Source organism: Gavia stellata, chromosome 5, assembly GCF_030936135.1.
Source record: "Gavia stellata isolate bGavSte3 chromosome 5, bGavSte3.hap2, whole genome shotgun sequence".
Lineage (NCBI taxonomy): Eukaryota > Metazoa > Chordata > Aves > Gaviiformes > Gaviidae > Gavia > Gavia stellata.
In genome coordinates, this window is record NC_082598.1 from 64,369,874 (window position 1) to 64,389,250 (window position 19,377).

General features: G+C 49.6%; 2 protein-coding genes across 2 annotated transcripts; both read left to right on the top strand.

The window, feature by feature from the left end:
- Nucleotides 1-377: 377 nt before the first annotated feature.
- LOC132317098 (forkhead box protein J1-like) lies at nt 378-4,193 on the top strand. The gene is made up of 2 exons (XM_059818065.1): nt 378-881; nt 3,393-4,193. The coding sequence occupies exons 1-2, from the start codon at nt 378-380 to the stop codon at nt 4,191-4,193; spliced, it is 1,305 nt and encodes a 434-aa protein (XP_059674048.1).
- Nucleotides 4,194-8,866: 4,673 nt separating this feature from the next.
- Nucleotides 8,867-15,886, top strand: LOC132317096 (exocyst complex component 7-like). Its single transcript, XM_059818058.1, has 7 exons — nt 8,867-8,950; nt 9,775-9,840; nt 10,910-11,094; nt 11,766-11,871; nt 12,350-12,572; nt 13,880-14,047; nt 14,998-15,886. The coding sequence occupies exons 1-7, from the start codon at nt 8,891-8,893 to the stop codon at nt 15,231-15,233; spliced, it is 1,044 nt and encodes a 347-aa protein (XP_059674041.1). The 5' UTR covers nt 8,867-8,890; the 3' UTR covers nt 15,234-15,886.
- The last annotated feature ends 3,491 nt before the right edge of the window (nt 15,887-19,377 follow it).

Sequence of the window (19,377 nt, forward strand, 5' to 3'; positions counted from 1 at the left end):
ATCTCCCGGCTCGCTCTGAGCGAGGGTGTGTTGGGGAGGCTCCGCGCTCGCCCCCGCCGGGGTGTTTTCGGGGTGGCAGGTGAAGGGAGGAGCAGAAATAGGATGAAAGCCAGGGCAGTCGATAGCCAGAGGGGAACTGGAAGATGTTTTGCACCCTGGGGGAGTGGGGCACTGCGGCTCCGGTGCACAGCACCCCGGGGATGGGTCTCACCCAGCGGCACCGGGACCACCCAGGTCCAACCCTGCCAGGGTGCTGCAGAGCGGCTGCGCCTCAGAGACCCTCAACCCTCTCCCTGTTTTTATTGCAGGATCTGCCCCGTCCCCTCCCTCCTCTTCACGTGTATCCCGTGAACCAAGAGCTGCTGACGTGCCAAGGCATGGCTGAGGGGTGGCTGAGCCGCCTGCCAGCTGGAAAGAACAGAGGGCAGAAGGGCAGCATGGGGGACGCGGACGACCTGGATGACAGCCTGACCAGCCTCATGTGGCTGCAGGACTTCTCAATTGCCAACCCCAGCATGGGCAAGTCCTCCTGCTGCCCCAGCGGCCAGGACCCCCACAACTGTCAGAGGATCCCCAGCTTTGCTGCCCCATGCTCGCCCCTGGCCGCCGACCCAGCGTGCATGGGCATCCCCCACACTCCCTGCAATCCCATCTCCTCCTGCACCTCGAGGACGGCGCACAACACCATGGCCGTGAACCCTCAGCTCATGGACGACATCGACTACAAGACCAACCCCCACGTCCAGCCGCCCTACTCCTACGCCACCCTCATCTGCATGGCGATGGAGGCCAGCAATAAGCCCAAAGTCACCCTTTCTGCCATCTACCAGTGGATTACTGACAACTTCTGCTACTTCCGACATGCTGATCCCACCTGGCAGGTAGGCGATTTGGAGCCCTCTTGTCTTGTCCCCTCTCCCCGCAGGGCTGGGGAGGGCTTTCCACAGCCTCCACTGTGAGGTCAAATAGAGCTGCTGTCCCCAGCTAGCACAAGCATGTCCCCAGGGGGTAGGGGACAGCCCCCAGGCTCACCAGCTTTGGGGACAACCTGAAGCACAGGGGCTTTTCCCAGCCACCTTGGCTCGCCGCCCTCCTCCATCACGCGAAGGGACCTCTGGCACGTGAGGCTTTCTAGGATGTGGCAGGGCAGGAGGGACCTGGGTGGCTCGTCCCTCCGCTCGGGTTATTCCCAGCCCAAATCCGCAGTGTGCCAATGATCCCGGCAGCGGTGCTCACCCAGGCAAAACCTCTGCAAAGCCCCTGCCCAGGCGTTGCCCACCTTCTCCCCAGGCAGGTGGGTCTTCAGCGGCTCTTGAAGCCCATCACGGGGAAGGAAACCCTCCGGTCCCTCTCCAGGGCCACCTGGGTCCCCCAGCCTCCCCTGTGCTGGGGGGACCTATGGGAGCAATGCGGGAGGAGGAGCTGTGTGCCAGTCCGTTGACTTTCTCCTGCAAACTCACGGCTGGGTAATCACCACGGTTTTAATTAAATGTGTTTATTAAAAAAAGAAAGAAGGTTTTCAATCGCTCTCTGCAGAGATGCAGGGGCTTTACAGGATTGTTGCAGGCAGGAATGATAAATATGTTAACCGGCCGGGTAATAACAGAGGGCAGCCCAGGCTGAATGAAGTTTGGGATGGGGAGGGGAGATGGGGAGCAGAGAATTCAGCTTGCAAGTCTCTGACCCTTGTAAAATTTCGTTAAACTGTAAATTCAGAGTTACCACAGCCTGGATTGTTTGCAGGGCTACCTGTGTTCCTGCTACTTTTTTATTTCTTTCTTTCTTATTTCTTTCTTTCTTTCTTCTTTCTTCTTTCTTTCTTTCTTTCTTTCTTCCTTCTTTCTTCTTTCTTTCTTTCTTCTTTCTTTCTTTCTTCTTTCTTTCTTTCTTTCTTATTTCTTTCTTATTTCTTTCTTTCTTCTTTCTTTCTTTCTTCTTTCTTCTTTCTTTCTTTCTTTCCTTTTTTCTTCCTCTTTCTTTCTTTCTTTCTTTCTTTCTTTCCTTCCTTCCTTCCTTCATTCCTTCCTTCCTTTTTTCTTCCTCTTTCTTTCTTTCCTTTTTTCTTCCTCTCTCTTTCTTTCTTTCCTTTCTTCTTCCTCTTTCTTTCTTTCTTTCCTTTTTTCTTTCCTTTTTTCTTCCTCTTTCTTTCTTTCTTTTCGAGGCTGTGTTCTCATCCCCTATCCCGATTCCCGTACGTGAAGACAGCCTGGAAAGGTCATGCCACCCATACTCCAGGGGGAGATGGATATATTCCTGTGGGAGCTGAGTGCTTTGGAGAAAAGCCAACACACCCAAGGAGCTTCAGCCCAGAGGAGGGGTTTGGGGGGGGGGGGTTGCGCGTATGCGTGTTTTTCAACAGCTCTAAGCATTCAAGCCTTGTTTTTCCTATTCGGCACTACGGATTCTGGATGAATAAGCATAAAGATATCCAGGCAACATTAAAAAAAAAAAACCCTCTACCATATCCAATCTCTTAATACAGTCTTGGCTTTGTGGAGTCCAACGCTGGGTTATTTACCCAATAACTGAGTTTCCTTTCTGATTATTCACATCACTCCAGGCACATTCAGGGTTTCAGAACAGCTCGACGGGAGCAGAAACTCCTCTTTTTTTTTTTTTTTTTTTTTCCTTTTTTTTCCCCCCGGCTCGTTTGAGTGGTGGTTGATGAAGATGCAGTGATTTCACACCGAGCTTCCCTGGGCCAGGAGGCACCACTGGGGACACACAGGGCTGAGGTGGGACAGCCCACGTGTCTCTGCAGTTTTGCCTGTCTGGTTTGTGTCAGCCTGGCTGCGGGGAGGCATGCTGCCTGGTTTTTGGCCAAATATTTTTCCTAGCAAGAGGCGCAGATGAACTGGGGGATGCAAGGAGGGCCCTGATGATGCCGTCCCCCACGGTGCTGCCATGTGTTGCCACTTTTAATGAAGCCGTGGCCACATTGGTGTAAAGACCCTCCTCTTCCTCCTTACCCATGAAGGAGAACCCGACCTCCTCCAGCTTAGCTCCAGGCCTAGAGCAAGTCTGGCTGGTTTCTCTCAGTGCTCTGCATGATTCAAGGCCCCATGGCCGCCGTTTACAGCCAAGGAGAGTTGCCCAAAAGCTTCCCGTTGGTTGGCAAGTCCTAGCTTGAACCCCTTGGCTCCTGCCACCTCTGGCTGGATTAGACAGGAGGCAAGAAAACTCTGCTGGTGACGCGGGGCAGGGGAGTTTCTGCGGGGCGGAGGAGCTTCTGCTGGGGAGAAGCCCGGGATGTCTTGACGTTGCCATTTCTGCTTTCTTTTTCCAAAGGTCCTTGCTGAAAACATGCTTTTCCACCAGCCTTCCCACACAGGTAGGTGCTGCAGTAGCAGACAAGCATTCAGCCTTGGGGTTTTTTTCTCTTTTGGGTCTAGAACTCCATCCGGCACAGCCTCTCCTTGAACAAGTGCTTCATCAAGGTCCCCCGGGAGAAGGGCGAGCCGGGGAAAGGCGGGTTTTGGAAGCTGGACCCCCAACATGCTGACCGGCTCAAGAACGGTCCCTTCAAAAAGCGGAGGATGCCCCCAGTGCAGATCCCCCCGTCCTTCACCGGAAGAGCCCAGCAAGAAGTACGGTGCGTCACCAACTCGGCCACTTCAACTTGCACCACCGATAGCATCCTCTACGTCAACACGGAGTCGCAGCAGCTGCTGAAAGAATTTGAAAAAGTCACTGGCAACGAGAACCGGAATCCAGAGGATGGCAAAGCAGGCCAGAAGCGCAGGCAGCCCTTGCCCAAGCGAACGGCCAAGGCGTCGTGGCTTTCCAGCTCTGCCTTGCTGACCCAGGAAGAGCAGACCGAGCTGGGATCGCTGAAAGGTGACTTTGACTGGGAGGCCATCTTAGACACCAACCTGAGTGGGGACCTCTCCATTTTCGGGGATCTGGAGTTCACACCTCCACTAAGCCCCGCAACACGCAACCCGGACTTGACGGTACAAGGGCACCACGTCGACTGTCCTCAGGGGCAGGAGCAGGTCCTCACTGAACCCAGCCTGAACAACCTGGACTTTGACAAAACCTTGATGGCCACGTCTTTCCTGCAGCATCCCTGGGATGAAGAGACAGACGATCTCCTCTCCAACTGCATCAACATAGATCAGTTGTTTGACCTCAACGATACCTCTTTGCCAGTGGATGTGAGCGACTGGAGCAGTCTCACGGCCCTTTTATAAGAGGCCAGTCGCCATTCCAAGCCCACACAGACTTTAGTAGGATGCTCCCCCCATGCTGCTGGGACTTACAAGGGACAAGATTTTCTAGAGACAGAGACATCCACAGTGATTTTTACCAGCTTCATCATAAGATTATTCACAGAAACACCGGGGGGAGAAAAAAACACCACCACAGGAACTGCTTGATAGATCTTTAAAGGACACATCAGAAGTCTCTAGTCCATGAGAGAAGAAATAGAACACTACTTATTTTTTTACTTTTAAAGGAAGAAATGTGAATTATCCTTTTTTTTTTTTTTTTCCTGTGAAAATGGACACAACATCTGTTCCTTCAGGGCTAAAGGAGAGCACCTGCTAAATTCCATCCAAGACATGTGATTCCTGGCGGCTTAGGACTCTATAGATTAAATGCAATTTCCTCACCCTTTCGTCTCTCCATTTCTGTCTCTCTTTCCTTTCTCTATCTAGGGTAGTTAGTAGATATAGTGTGATTATTAGCTAGCAAGCAAATAGAGGTCCCTTCTGGATTCTCCGAGTTCAACCTCCCTCCCGACTTGTGCCTAGGGAAGAAGAAAAGGTTTATAAATTCAGCAAGTCTGCCTCTTTAGATGTTTTTATATAATCTATTATATATTATCTATTCAAAGAAACCTATATTTTTAGCACTAGAATTTCTTAATAGTGGGGGGGATAGGGGAAATACAGTTTGAGAGTTGTTTTATATTTTCACTGTTTTTAAAGGCTTGTGTTCATTGTTCTGTAAACCAAGACCAGGCGAGGGAGGATTCCTGGAGCAGCAGCAACAGGTTTCGTTAAAGATCCAGGAACTGGCCCTGGCAGGAGAGGAGCAGTAGGGACCGAGGTGCTCCCAGAACGAGCTTTCGTATTTTTTATAGCCAAAATTCTCGCTGCAGTTGCTGAAGGGTCTAGGCCACCATAAACCCTCTCTGTCTTTCACCAGCTGACATAGCCCCTCTCTGTTTTTTTGGTCTGAGACTGTTGCTCTCCACTTCTTTTGCTCATCCATCAGGTTATGAGTGGCTGCCAGGGCAACGCAGGACCCCGATTAAGAATGCGTTTTTGGGGGAGCTGTAAGGAAAACACTGTGGCATGGCCATCAGCTGGTGGCAATGGGGTCACTCCACATCAAATGCTCCCAGCTGAGACCAAGGAGGAAGGAAATCCACATTCAGGCTCCATCCAGGAGCTCAGGCCAAAGACTGTGAGTGCCACGGGCTCTGGGGATGGCAGTGGAGATGAAGTTCCATCCAGCCGGGAGCAGCTCATCATCCGGGAGAGCCGCCGGGATTGACACAAACCAAAGCTTTGGCCCTTTGGCTCGGAGCACAGCGAGAGTGTGGCAAGATCTCTGCAAAGCAGCTCAGAAACATTTCGGGAGTGGAGCCAAACTCTGCTGAAACTTGACTTGAAGCTCTCAAGAACGGGATCCTTCGCCTCTCCTTTGCCTCTCCTTCGCTGTAGGTTATTAGAGTTAGAGTAGATATTAGGTAGGAGTAAGTAGAAGCTGTAGTTTTAGTTGTATGTCTTAGACTTACTGAAAAATGGAAGATTGTAAAGAATTTCTTGTTTGGTTACAAAAGCACTTAGGACCTTTAATGTGAGCAATATAATTTATTGAGAGTGTAGTTGTAGTGCAAGAATCAATAAACAAGCCTTTAAAAAACTATATAAATTACCCTTGGAGTAATTTGCACCCACATTTGGGGAGAGGGTTGGAGCCGTGGATGTGGGAGTGCAGGTCCCGCATCCCGCCGGTAAAGCGTGGGACAGGCTAAGAACCAACATCTTCGGCTCACGCAAGCAGCAGAGCTGGGACTGGGCCACTGCTTTGCCCAGGTGCCAACACCTGAAGTGCCCTGGGATGCCACCGCACAGCTGGGGACGGTGTCCCGGGGCTGGGGAGTGAAGGCCATGTCTTTGGGGGGCTTTGGGGGTCAGTGTAGGTGTTTATATCTGTATTGGCAATGCTCCTTTTTATTTGTTGGTTTTGTTATATTTTCCTGTTTCGGGGCCTCGATGCTGAAGAACTGCAGCGATATGTGTGCAATTTAACCTTTTCCATGGAAAGTTATTTTCAAATTAAAAAAAAAAAAAAAGGAAAGAAAAAAAAGGAGAAGAAAAAACCCTTTTGCCTCTTTGTTTCCCTCCAGCACAGCCTGGCTCTGCCTGATCCTCTCCCCTGGAGGTAGGGGACATCTCACCAGCCCAGCCCTGGCTGCACACCCACCCTTGCTACATGGGTGCTATCACCCCTCTCCGCGGTAGCACAGCAATGCCCCGCGGAGAAACTGAGGCACAAACCACCACACGCGTGACAATGGTTACACCCCGCCTGTGCGACATAAGGGTGGCTGTGCCCGGGGTCCCAAGTCCTGGGAGCTGCTCCCAACCCTTGGAGCATCCTTCCCTGCCCCTGCGGGGAGCTCTTGAGGGTGACATGGTGTCAGTGCCTGGGGCTATCCCTCTGCTTGTGCCATGTCCCCACCTGGCCCTGTAGATGCCCTGAGAAACACAAGTGGCTTCAGAGCCCTCTTGGGTACAGGGTGGTGAGAGGAGCCGCACAGGAACCGCAGGAATAGCCAAGCCCTCGCGAGGCCAATTACGCCGAGGAGCGGTTGGGCTCTGCCAAGCAGGGAAGAAAAGCAGCGCACGCTCAGCTGCCAGCCCGGCCGGCGCAGGCAGGGTGAGGGGTGGCGGGTCTGGGGGCAGCAGGTTCGGGGAGCCCCATGGGGAGGGCAGGTTGGCTCAGGGATGTGGGGCTGGGTGTGAGGCTGGCCAGGGCCAGGCTGCGGGTACCTCTCTGTGCCCACAGCTGTGGGGCAGTGCTGCCACTTGGGATGGTGGGAGAAGGGGCTGGAAAGGGACTCTGGAGAAACTGCCAGCAATGAGCCGGGGGGGTATTTACAACCCAAAGATCCCAGGTGTGCTTTGCGCCCTTTTGCACTGTATTTTAACGTGTTCAAACTGCAGTGTTTCTACCCTTTCTTTTTCATTTTACCAGAAATAACCTCTGCTGCTTTGACTTTTTTCATTTGACCAGCAAGCCAGGTTTTTTCTGCTGCCTCCCCTTGGATGTGCCGTTGCACCTCACGTTTGCACAGACTCTGGTAGTTTTTACACTATTTATTGGCAGACTGACTTTCTGTATATTTATTCACCCTTTGCACCCTAGCTGGCAGCGGCGACATGGGTTGGGTGCCTCTATCCCAGCTCCCCTTCTTTGCTCTGAGGGCTCAGTCACCCCATGAAGGGGTGAGGGAACATTTTTGCTGGGTTTTCAGGAGATATACAGCACTATTCAGGGGAGCACACACGATTGTTGCCCAGGCTCAGAGAGGGGAGATTTCATTTTGGCCCTGGGTGCTCTTTGAATGAGGGGATGAGTGTTAGCAGAAAAAGCATGGATTGCTATAAAAAAAAGAGATGGCTCTGCTGTACACGGAGAAAAAGAAACCTTCCCAATCACACCAGCCCAGCGGGGAAAAGCACAAGACATGCTGAGTGCTGACCCTGGACAGGGCTCTTCTCTCTTGTACCCACAGGACAAGATCCCCTCTAGCAGGTGTCCCCATAAAACACGGGCAGGCAGTCATGGCTGGGCAATGTCACACACAGAAAACACAGTGCCCTGGCTGTGCATCGGCCCTCACAGCAGCCAGAGCCCGGTCACAGCTGCTTGCAGCATGATAAGGTGGGTTATGAAACACACCGAAGTTGTTGAACAAAAGAGACCAGTCGGGCTGTTTCAGCTCCTTTCCAGAGCCCGGGGTGGTTTGACAAGGGGAAGATGGATGAGAACACACCAGTCCCTTCACGCAGCAGGGGCCTTGCCTAGGTGCACCATGAGACGGCAGGCTGGGACTGTCTGTACTGATAAAAGCAGCTCCCTGTGCCAGGCTGGATGTGGTTTGTGAGGTTGCAGAGCCCCGTAACTGCCTCAGCGTGTGATAAACCCGGCCATCCCCACCTATGCCGCAGGAGAAGGCAGCACCTTCCCTGTGGTGGTAGCCTTTCTTTCTGGAAAATGGATGCTGGATGGGAGTGGAGTGACCTGCACTCCTGCAAATGTCTACATTTCCATAATTCATACTCAAATCTCTACAATTTAATTTCCCTGGGCTCAAACCCCTGTAATCTTCCTCCACACCTCGTTTCTCCCCCACGGTGTGTGGCAGAGTGGCCCTGGGCCTGGCCGCCCCAACAGCTTGGCAGGGGGGAAGGCTGGGTGGCTTTGGACCCCCGTCAGGACGTCGTGTCCTGTGGGGACGTCGGTGATACTGGGGTTGGAGGAGCTCGACTCGGCCAGGCCGTAGTGGGGATGGCGGGCCTGGGGAGCCAGTCCTGCCCTGACAGAAATGGGGTGCCCCCCTGGCACCCGCCACACCACTTCCAACATGGCGGCGCAGCTGCCCACTACTCCCAAACTGCCCGTCACGAGGGGCAGTGCGCATGCGCCTCTTCCCCTCTGGGACAACAGCGCATGCGCGTTCAGGGCTGGTGCCTTTCCGGCCCCTACTTAAATGGAGACCACTCTCCAGAGGGCCCTTGGTCGTGCTGCGCATGCTCAATGTGTCTTGCCGCTCCCAAGATGGCGCCGCGGCAGTGACGGGAGGGCGGAAGAGGGTGTCTGCAGTGGGACTGAACGGTGGAGCGCGGCCCCGGCGCTCCGCGGCAGGATGATCCCCGCCGAGGAGGTGTCGGCCCGCAGGAGGGCGATCGAGGGCAAGCTCAAGCAGGTAGGGCTGGGCTAGGGCCCTGCTGCGGGCCCTGCCGGGGCCGGGGCCTGGTCCCGGGCCCGCAGCCCCAGCGCGTTGCCTAGGAGATGGGCCTGGGAGCTGTCACGGAGGCCCCCTCCGGGCCTGGGAGCGTCCCGCGGCCCCCTAAGGGCCTGGTCACCCCGCTCCGGGCTGTCAGCATCCCCAGGTCCCCTTCAGGGCCGAGGGCCCTTAGTTTTCAGGGTCAGGAGGTATTTCTGCCCCCCGCTTTGGGGCTGGGGCCCTGCTCTTAGGGCCTGGTAGCTTCTGGGGGCTCTCCCTTCAGGTCCTCAGGTGCAGCCTGTGGGGCCAGCCCTTGCAGGTTGCTGTGTCCCGTCCGTCCCCCCCACCCCATCTCTGGGCTTTGGTGACTTGAAAACAGCCCTTGGTGGTTGCTTTGCGTTGGCTGCTTGAGTTCACGGCTGTGTGGGGGATTTGGATGGTGCCTGTGCAACACCTGTGTTGTGCTGTGGCAGGCAAATGTGGTCTTGTGCCAGTGTGCCTCTGTGGTAAAGGTGTTAATGTTATATTGTGCTGTGACTTCAGTGTGCTAAGGCTCATGGGCTTGGGATATTAGAGGGAAATGAGTAATCCATAAACCCCTCACTTCTGTTATGCGTCTCTCGCCTCGGGTCAGTTGTTGTGATTTCTGCGAAGAGGTGGCATATTAAAATGTGGTGTCAGCATCAGATCAAACATTGTTTGCTGCAGTGTTTACCAGGACTTGTAAAAACGTACGTGTAGCATGTAGTGACTTAAATGCTCCGTGTTCAGAATTGAAGACTCGTTTTTCATCCTGCTGACAGGAAGAAGAAACCCTGTCCTTTATCAAAGAGAGCCTTGAGAAGAGTGACCAGCTTACAAAGAACATGGTAAGGAGGTCCTTGAAGTTCAGCCCTAATGTTGGGCCTCGGTTTACTTTTTCTTAGGACAATCTGTTTTCAAGGCTGTCATTGTGCCTATCTGAGGAATGCAGAGTAATGAACCACTTGCTCTGCATCTGTGTTTGACACTTCAGTGGCTGGGCGAAGTGGGAAACTGATGAATGTTTAAATCCTAAGCTTCTCTCCTGAGGAGATGAGGGCTCAAATGAGTCTGTCCTCTCTCTTGGGAATTGGTATTAATAGACCCCAGACTAGTTTGTGCAACAGCATCATGTTGTTGCTTCATAAAGTCAGGTCTCGTTTGGAGTTTTATTTTGGGAATGTTCTGCTTAGGAGGTAGAAAGTAATAACCATGCTCTAATTGCTCCTAAGCCCTCAGCTAGTATACTATGTCCCGTTTTGGGCTTAGTGCTTCAAGAAGGTCATAGAGGCACTGCCAGAGAAGTGTGGAAAACATAACGTAGGAGTGAGTCTTGAAAGAATTACATTTTTGCCTGGAAAAGACGACATTAAGGCTCCATTTATGAGCTTACTAAGAGGTTTTCCACCTTTCAGAAGCAATATCGCAGTCCCTTTTAAAAACTAAATGTCTATGATGGAAAAGAAGGTTCTCGCTATACTGGTCCTGTGTCGTCGTGTTGTGCATCTCATATTTGGGTGTTAGTGGTATGGAGCAAAGTGGCAGCCGGTTTATGTTTTTGTTCTTTTTACCTAGGGCACCTCTAGGCAGTTCCTGTGGTTTTGTTTTCTGCTATCAAATAAAATTTTGCTCCTCCTTAGTACTGTCTTGAAACATTAGCTTCACACTTTACAAACATCTAATTCAAGCTTGGCCCGTCTCTGTATGGCAGGTGATCTATTTTGTGATTATTAATACAAATTAGGACATAGAGGGATTAAACAGCCTGCTTTAGGAGCCATGGCAAATTAGTAGCAGAGCCCAAAAAGTGAAGCTGGGACTTGAAGGTCCCTGATTGCCCTGCTCTAACTGCTGTCCAACTGTATGGGTCCAGGTGGAAGGATGTCCTCAGCTCTCTGTTTCTCTCTTGGCGTGTAGGTTTCTATTCTTTCCTCCTTTGAAAGTCGTTTGATGAAGCTGGAGAACTCGATCATCCCTGTCCATAAACAGACAGAGAACCTGCAGCGCTTGCAGGAGAACGTGGAGAACACCCTGTCCTGCTTGGATCACGTCATCAGTTACTACCATGTGGCTAAGGACACAGAGAAGATCATAAAGGAAGGGTGAGTTGAGCAGCTAGATCTTACTGGGATGCTTCATCCTATTGAACTTCTGGTAGGGGACCTGACTCCACACACTCATCATAATGTTCCTTGTACCCTTCCCACACTCTTTTCCCACTGTCAGTCCACAATGAAGCTGCCTGACTTGACCTTCAGCAATCCCCAGAGGGCAAAGTCTGCTCAGACCCTGGTGTCTCTTCCAGGATTTGCAGACATGCTGCCATACGAATCTGATGAGCATTGGTGGCTTCTCTTCTTTCCTCCACCCTTTTCCCAAAGGTTCTTCCTGCCCTGTTGATGTTGTCGGTGCATCCAGGATGAATCGGAACTGTTCTGGAGCCTGCTTTCAGTCTCTGGGAAGGTGCTGTGATGGCCCTTCTCTGGGGTGGGATGTGCAGCTTCCTCTACCTTCCCATCAGGGCCTGACTGGGAAAGGATGGCAAGGCTGAGAGTTGTGTGCTGCTACATCATCAGTACTGCTGCACTTGCTGCATGGATTGGGTATTCTGCTGCGCTATTGAGTGGAGGCAAAAGGGAATCCCATGACCTCCTCCTAGTTGAAGAAAAGGCAATTTAAATGTTCCTTGTTATTTTTATCCCGAGTTTGGTCTGGTGCTTTCTTGATACGTTCTTTCTTTGCTGCTTCTGTTTATTTTTGGTTTTATTTTCAGCCCCACTGGGAGGCTGGAGGAGTACTTGAATTGCATGGACAAAATCCAGAAGGCGGTGGAATACTTCCAGGACAACAATCCAGACAGCCCAGAGCTGAACCGCATGGTAGGTCATGGGTCTGGAACCTGGCATGGGTAAGAGGGACAGATGTAGCCCTGCTGCTTGCCCTCTTGCTTGCTGCCTTGTAAAGAAGGTGTTTGGGCACAGCTAAAGAAACAATTGTTTTGGCTTCTGTTTAAGTCTGCACTCGGCAGCGTTTCTGCTTGTGGCGTTTTGCTTTCTCTACGCATTGTGCCATAGGGCTTCTGAAAGTGCATCTTGCACGTGTGGTGGAGTTGATTGAACCTCTTCCTGAGCAGCTCTTGTCAGTCCTTCAACTGCTTGAACGGAATGGGAGATCTGTTTAAATCCCACTTGAAAACTGAGCAACTCCCAAGCCTTTTTTATTTAATTTGCTTTAAAAGTTTCTTAGTTACAGGTGTCGGAGTTTGAAGCATGTGGTTAGAAACGCTGCAGAAATACTTGTGAGTGACTGATTACAGAAGCCCTGTGCTGCTTCTGTCCTTCTGCTGTTTTGTGCCAGAAATCCCTCTTTGAGAGGGGCAAGGAGTCCCTGGAGTCAGAGTTCCGCAGCTTGATGACACGACACACCAAGCCGGTCCCACCCATCCTCATCCTGGACCTGATCAGCGGGGATGATGAAATGGAGACGCAGGAGGAGACGTCTCTGGAGCACCTCCCGGAGAGCGTCCTGCACGATATCATCCACATTTCTGGCTGGCTGGTGGAAAACGGCAGGAATCAAGGTTGGTAGTGCTGTGTGTTGTTCCCTTGTAGTTCTGTATCAGGTGAGCGCTCTCCAACTACTTACCGCATGTGGCTGAGACCAAAAGTAGGGTGTTGAGGGTTGTGTGTAGCACTGTACAGCTTTGATTGTAGATCACACACCTTCAGCCTTGAAGCCTCTGCTCAGGTGCTGCTGTGGCTAACAAACCATGACTCTCACTGCCGTTGGTAGCTAGCAGCGCTAGCAAAACTAGTGACTGCCTTAGTGGCACCTTTTAGGTGAGTAGTTCAGTCTCCTTTCAATCACCTTCTTAAGATCCTCTTTTTTTTTTTTACAGCATTTGTAGTGAGTGATGGTTTGTCAGTTGAACAGAATGATCTGGTGAATATGATGAGAGAGCGAGCTGTGTAAATAAAGCATAAATTGTCTTAATGCATTGCCTGTCCTATAGCAGAAATCCATTTAACTTGCATCTGTGATGCCTTCTGATGGAGCTGCAACTATCTAGTGCTCCATCATTATAAGTGTTATAAATGTGTGAGACACTGGTCACTTATTCCCATTTGGGAACTATTTATGAACAGAACTTTTTGTAGTAAATGTGACCAAGGGCGGGGGGGGGAAGCAGCACAGAAGACTTTCTTCAGTCAGTACATGTCTCTTCTTTCCTGTTCTGCAGCATCAAAATCTGCCTACAGCTTTATACTCCTTTATTAACTTTTTCTTTGGGAGTGAACAATTTTGTGGACTTGTTACAGGAAACCTGTACTTTCACATACATATAGCTACTAGAATCACCCCCCACCTCAATGATTTGCTTCTGAGTGGGGATTACTGTGCTTACCAAGTATGACAAACATCTTTTAAAAGCTTCTTAAGAACTTTTCCATGATCAAAGGTGACTGAAGCATATATAGCGTATTTTGTTAGTCAGTTTGTATTCTGCTTTCAAATGGTGAACGCCTCATTTAGTTCCTGAATGCCCTGAATCCTGAGAAGTGTGTGAAGTCTCTCATGTTAGAAACTGAGCACTTGAATTGACAATGTCTTGCGCAAATGTCTCCCATCAGTTCCACAACTGATGTGCTCTTGGTGCACAGACTTGTTGTGTGTGGTGGGAGGGCTGGAATGAATATTGTGGGGGAAGGAAGAAGAAGTAGTAGTTTTTGAAGAAAATAGGAGAGGCTCTGGGAGGGAAAACCACCTCGGGTCCCACATCAATGCTACTAGGGCCCCTTAGGGGCACAGAGTGTTTCAGGAAAGGTTTGTTTTATCATATAGTGTTCCCTGTTTGCCTATAATCTTGTTTCTACCTTGTCTCCCTAGATTTTATGACTGTTTACTTCCAAATCCGCTCTGTCCAGCTTGACCGCTCCATCAAGGGGCTGGAAGACCATTTCCGTAAGAACAGCTCCTCCACTGGAGTGCCATATTCCCCTGCCATTCAGAACAAAAGGAAGGACACCCCCACCAAAAAGCCACTCAAGAGACCAGGTGAGTTCTTGAAGGGGTGGGGGGGATTGCTGTACTGTGTATCCTCTTGCCTGGCTATCAAACACCTATCTGTAGGCCTTCTCACTGCTGAGGTAGCCTCTGTGTCTAAAATGCGCGTTTAGGACAGAAGCAGGGGTGAGACTTTGGAGATAAGCGCCTCTTCTCTGCCCTGGATTCAGCATTGAGGCTACAGGCATTTTCTGTCTCTGTTATAAAAGGGCTATAAAAGGATATGATCTGAGAGCACCTGTCCTCAGCCTTGGAATATGGAATACAGACTGTGCCACAGCAAAATAGAAAACTGTGATCTGATAAAACACATCACTTTAATTTATTCATAACTAATGATTATTATTACTATGCTAGGAAAACCAAGAACTCATCAGGACTTGAGATGGGGACTAGGTAGGTGCCTACTGACATGAGATCCAAAGTTGTCTCAGTTTTGGAAGGGCTGTTAAGCTTTTGCCTTGGCTTGTCTTTGGAGGAACTAGGAATGTGGTTGGTGGCTTACTCCACCTCTCCTCATAATGGAGTTTTGCTGCATTTTCTGCAGCTGGTGAGGCCGCTCACTCCGGTGTACCGGAGCGCAGAGCTGGAATTCCCATCTCTGAAACGTGCCATCTAGTGGGAGCACAGCCAGGAGGGCCAGCAAAAGCTAGCACATACCTCCCGCAGCAGCACAGCGATATTGTCCCGCTGTGTGTCACAGCACCCTCTGCAATAGTGATCAAAGTCAGAGAAGTTCATATTTCTGTGGGTTTACCTGGCCAATACTCTCCCACCCTAATATTTTTTTTCCTGTGTTGTCAAAATACTCTTATTGGGTTCAAAAACTTAAGAAGAAATGTGGCTAGGGACTGGGAATGGATGGGATGGGGAAAGGGAGGAAAAGAAATGCCCATTTTAATTGTGCTGTGTTTATTTTTATAATCCTGATGTGAATGCAGTCCTCATCCCAGGTAATGTGCGTCTATGTGTGCGTGTGCTGGCCCTGGTGCTCGCTCTCTTCACTTCTGTGTGTGGAGAGGCTTTGCTGGGCCTCTTCTTGCTAAAGCAGAGGGTGTGCCTGGGATATTTGGAGAAGGGGGGCTGGCTGGGGAAGGCTGTGACATCCAGAGATAACCCCTCTGGTCTTTTAAAATCAATCTGTGCCATTGCTGCTGTGTCCTGGAGCTGTTCCTGAAAGCTGATGTGTGAGTTGCAGTTGGTGAATGCAGATAGTCTGCGAATTTCAGTGGATTTTGCCCTGTCAGCAGAGCACCACCTGACAAGGGTATGTCTTACCCCACACTTGGCTTTCCTCTGGAGTTTGACAGGTAGTTATTTGCCTAAGAATTTGCCCTCAGTGTTGGGAGGCCTGTAGAGGACAATATCCTCCTGCTGAGGAGAACTAGCTATGCTGCAGATGGCAGAAAATCAGTGTTTTAAATGGTTCCTAAGCATGATGGCAGTCATTTGTGTTCAGCTCCTGAGCAGTCTCTCCTGCCCAACAACATGATTCCAATAGGTAAAAATTATTTTTGTGTGGTTCAGTAGCACTCTACTGGAAAGATGCCAGATGGGGATCTGTAGTTGAGCCATGGGGAACTCGGGTTGCAGGTGCTTCAGGTTTGGTCCACAGTTCTTGGTTATCACCTGATACTGAAAAGATCCCTGGGTTTTGATTGCTGTGAAGTTAGCAGGGTCAGCAAACATTTCTGAGCAGCCTGCCAAATGGTAACATCTCCCCTATGCCCTAGGTAAATAGATGGATGAGATTTTTTTTGAGCAGATGAAAAGAAAATCACTAGGATTTTTTAATGGGTCTCAGATCTTGGATGCTCACACAGAGAGTACAGAAAGGAGCCCGCATGTTTGAGAGCACAAGCATTTGTTCTCTACCAACAGGGTTCCTCCAAAATGGATGCATTTGGCCATCCAGAATTACTTGTCATGATGAATGTCTCGGCTGTAGGTTTGCCAGGAGATTTTCACATCTTTTTGCCCAGTTTAATTGGAGTTTGTGAACTGGCCAGCTAGAAGGCCCAGAGCATTGGTGTGAATGCACTTAAAGAGCTGACAGTGTATGAAGGAAAGCGCATTTCAAATGATCTATTGGGGTATTGTTAATCTCAAGAAAAGATAGTGGCTAATTTGTCTCCAATCTTCTGTGAACAAGGACAGAGAACCAGACTGTAGCTCTTGAAGGACAGGGGTGGTTAAACCTCATACACCAGCCATCTCTTCTGGCTACTAAATTCTACTTAAGTGAAATTAAAAATGGAGGAAAAAAATAGTCTTTGAGCAGAGATTCACTGGTTTTTCTGCAGTTCCATCAGCTTTCAAGGACAGCTCTTGAGGTGGAGGTCTTACACCCTCTTCGCACTGGCACAGTGGCCCTCTTCATAGCAATATTCATCTGGTGGTGTTTGATTCCCCTGGTTTTAGCCTTTTTTCAATTATGGACAAAGAATTTTTTTTCTGTGCTACTGCTTCAGTAAGTAAAGTCAAGTTCTGCCGATTTGGGTTTCAGACAAGGGGGTTTTCTCACAGTTCCAATTTGATTTCCTTAAGGAAGAATATCCCAGTGCACACCCCAATGCACACTTAAACCTGTTGCAAGGGATAAATAACAAACTCAATCTGATGTGCTATAACTTGTTTACCCACAAAGCAAAGAGCAAGAGAGGCTACAGCTAAAGGGAAGGTGAGGTGTTAGGGACAGGGTAACAAAGCAGAGGACCCCGCGTCTCCCCCAGGTACTATGTTGGATTCTGGAGAACATGCTCCATATCCATGTGTTGTTTCAGAGGGTCTTAATCTCTGCGTTACTGTTTTATTTGTTGATATACCCTGTACCGTCTCCCGTTGTTACAGCATGCAGTAGAAAATCTGACTGCTGGAGGTGCTTCTAAATTAAAGTTGTCTCCTCTTTAAATGAAACTTGCCAAGTCAAGTTGAACTGATGAAGCAATCTGTGGGCTTTTTTTTTTTGTAGTTTGCTGTTTGAAATGTCAGCAGTCTGTCTCAGAGGGCAGATGTATTCAGATTCCCAAATCATCCTGCTGCAAACATATGCACATAAAATACCTCTTCTTTGTGATTCCGGTAGACCCAGTGCTTTTTTTTTTTGGCTTTAGAGCAGCAGGTAGCTCAGAAGCTCTGCATTGCCAGGGAAGGATAGGGCCAGAAGGTGCTGGTAGGGGCACCCATCTTGGCTAACTACAAGCAAAAGCCGGAGAACTTTAGCTGGTTTTATACAGACTCCTGCAGCTGGTGCTTAAAAAAAGAGGATGCGTTGCCCTTCTGCTTGGTTAGGAAACTGCTTAATGGAAGAGAGAAACAATGTGCAATTGGAAAACTGTGCCTCATGCATGCCCCAAAGCCATTTTATTTAACAATTGGGCCACAGGAGCAGAAGTTTCAGGTGTTTTTTGACTTTTGGGGGTTTTGGGGGCTCTTTTCGAGCTATAGGGGAGCCCTTTTTCAGTTTACTTAATGCTCCAGTTTACCTAGCGGTGAGGTACTACCTGGAAGGCAGGCTGTGGAGTCTTTGTGTCGCAGAACAAAGAGCCTGTTCCTGCTTCCCATATTGATTGCTGCCTAGCTTGAATGTGATGTTTTCATTAGTAGCTGAAACGCAGTCCCGTTTGGTTTGCGAGCTGCCTAATAGGGGAAAACAATTGTGGAACAAAAGCATTTGGCTTCCACTAGAATCCATTAAAGCCTAATTAAAATACTAAGTAAGAGGGATACAGCAGCACTGAAGTGATGCCCGTGAACACTGAACACTCAGTGTGTGTCAGCGTAAACACAGGTAATTGTGCTTATGCAAATAAAATGCAGCCGTGGTGTTTCAGCTCATCTGAGAAGAAACTGTCAGGGATGGGCTGTGGAGATGTGCGCTGCATACCTGTGAAGTGAGATCCTATTGACAGCAGCAGCAGTTGTACTGTCTGCTTGGTTCTCACACCAATTTACCCTCTTTTTTATTCTTTTTTTTTTCCCCCCTCCCCCTGGATGCTTGAAAGTGGGGGAAGATGAAAGAACTGGTAGAAGAACAGTACCTGGGTTGAGCTGCTCTGCATCAGCTGGGCCCTGGTAACAGCAGTAAGAAAGAGCTTAGTGCCTATCTCCAGAGCTTGCTACAGCCCTGCTTGCTCAGAGGAACTTGCTATTGTGCCCAAGCCGTTAAGGTTTCTGAAAGCAGCTAAGAATAAAGTGGAAGTGTTGGGTACGAAGGGCCTCAGGAAGCTTGGAAGAAGAGGCCTAGCCCTCTCACTTGATCGTATGGCAGAGGCTAGGAGCAAATGCATCAGCACAGCGAGGGTGTAAGTCTTCCCACCTCCCTGGTGTGCGGTTAGAGGGGAGAAGTTTCCTACTGGAAGAATGTGTTTTATGGATATGATTTTTACTTTACTGAGTGGTTGAGAAGACTCTGAACTGGTAGAAGAAAAATGGTTCCTAAAATGTAATGTTTCACTGGCAACAAGTTCTGTTGTTTAGTAAGTGCCCCAGGTTAAGGCAGCTTGGTAATTCAGTGGGAACACCTCTCTCCTGTTCTCCCCCATTAGAGATGCACTGTCTGGGGGACCTGAAGTTTCCTTCCCCCTGCGGCGTATCCCTTCATGGGATCGAGCTGTCCTGCGCCCCAGGATACTGTTCTGCAGCAGTGTGTACTTGGGCTTCCCCTCAGGATAGCGGCCCTCAGCACTTGGGCAGCCAACACTCATTTCCAAGCTGCACTGTGGCTTACAGTTACTGGTGGAAGTAGGGATTTTTTGCATGTTGGAAGTGTTTATTACTTTGAAGCGGAAGAACAATTCTTAATTTTGGCAGCAGCATTTTTATTTCTTGGATCCTTCTCCATTTACTCAGGTCTCCTATAGAAACTCCTTCTACCTTCCCAAAACTTTGTTCCCTGTTGTGCAGGCAACAGCAAAGCTCTGCTGTGAGAGGGTGTCCATGTGCTTGTGATAATTGTAGCTTGTTGCATGACGACTAACCTTTTAATGTGGAAGCAGCGCTTAGTCTTCAGTTGTCACATTAATGCTTTGTTTTGTGCTTTCTAGCTGTATATCCAGCATTGGCTTTTGTTCTGTTCTGTCTGTTTTTTGTGGGTGTTAAGTATAAATCTTTTTAACCCAGTGTTATTTTTTTCCATGGTTTTAACTGATTTGCAGTTCCTTAGAAGAGAAGTGTCTTGGGGATTAGGGTGACTTAGTGCGAGTTAGACATGGGTGGGCAGCATCCATTATTCTATGATGCCTGTGATGGGAATTGCTGCTGCAATCGCTCTCTTGAGCCCAGAGGTTGTCACCCTTTTATCGCTTCCTGTAACGCCAGAG

Bases quoted from the DNA above. Each gene is read 5' to 3' on its own strand.
- LOC132317098 (XM_059818065.1), top strand. From the start codon at position 378: ATGGCTGAGGGGTGGCTGAGCCGCCTGCCAGCTGGAAAGAACAGAGGG. The intron at 882-3,392 runs GTAGGCGATTTG...TTTTGGGTCTAG, and splicing joins ATGCTGATCCCACCTGGCAG to AACTCCATCCGGCACAGCCT.
- LOC132317096 (XM_059818058.1), top strand. From the start codon at position 8,891: ATGATCCCCGCCGAGGAGGTGTCGGCCCGCAGGAGGGCGATCGAGGGC. The intron at 11,095-11,765 runs GTGAGTTGAGCA...TTTTATTTTCAG, and splicing joins GAGAAGATCATAAAGGAAGG to CCCCACTGGGAGGCTGGAGG. The intron at 11,872-12,349 runs GTAGGTCATGGG...GTTTTGTGCCAG, and splicing joins GCCCAGAGCTGAACCGCATG to AAATCCCTCTTTGAGAGGGG.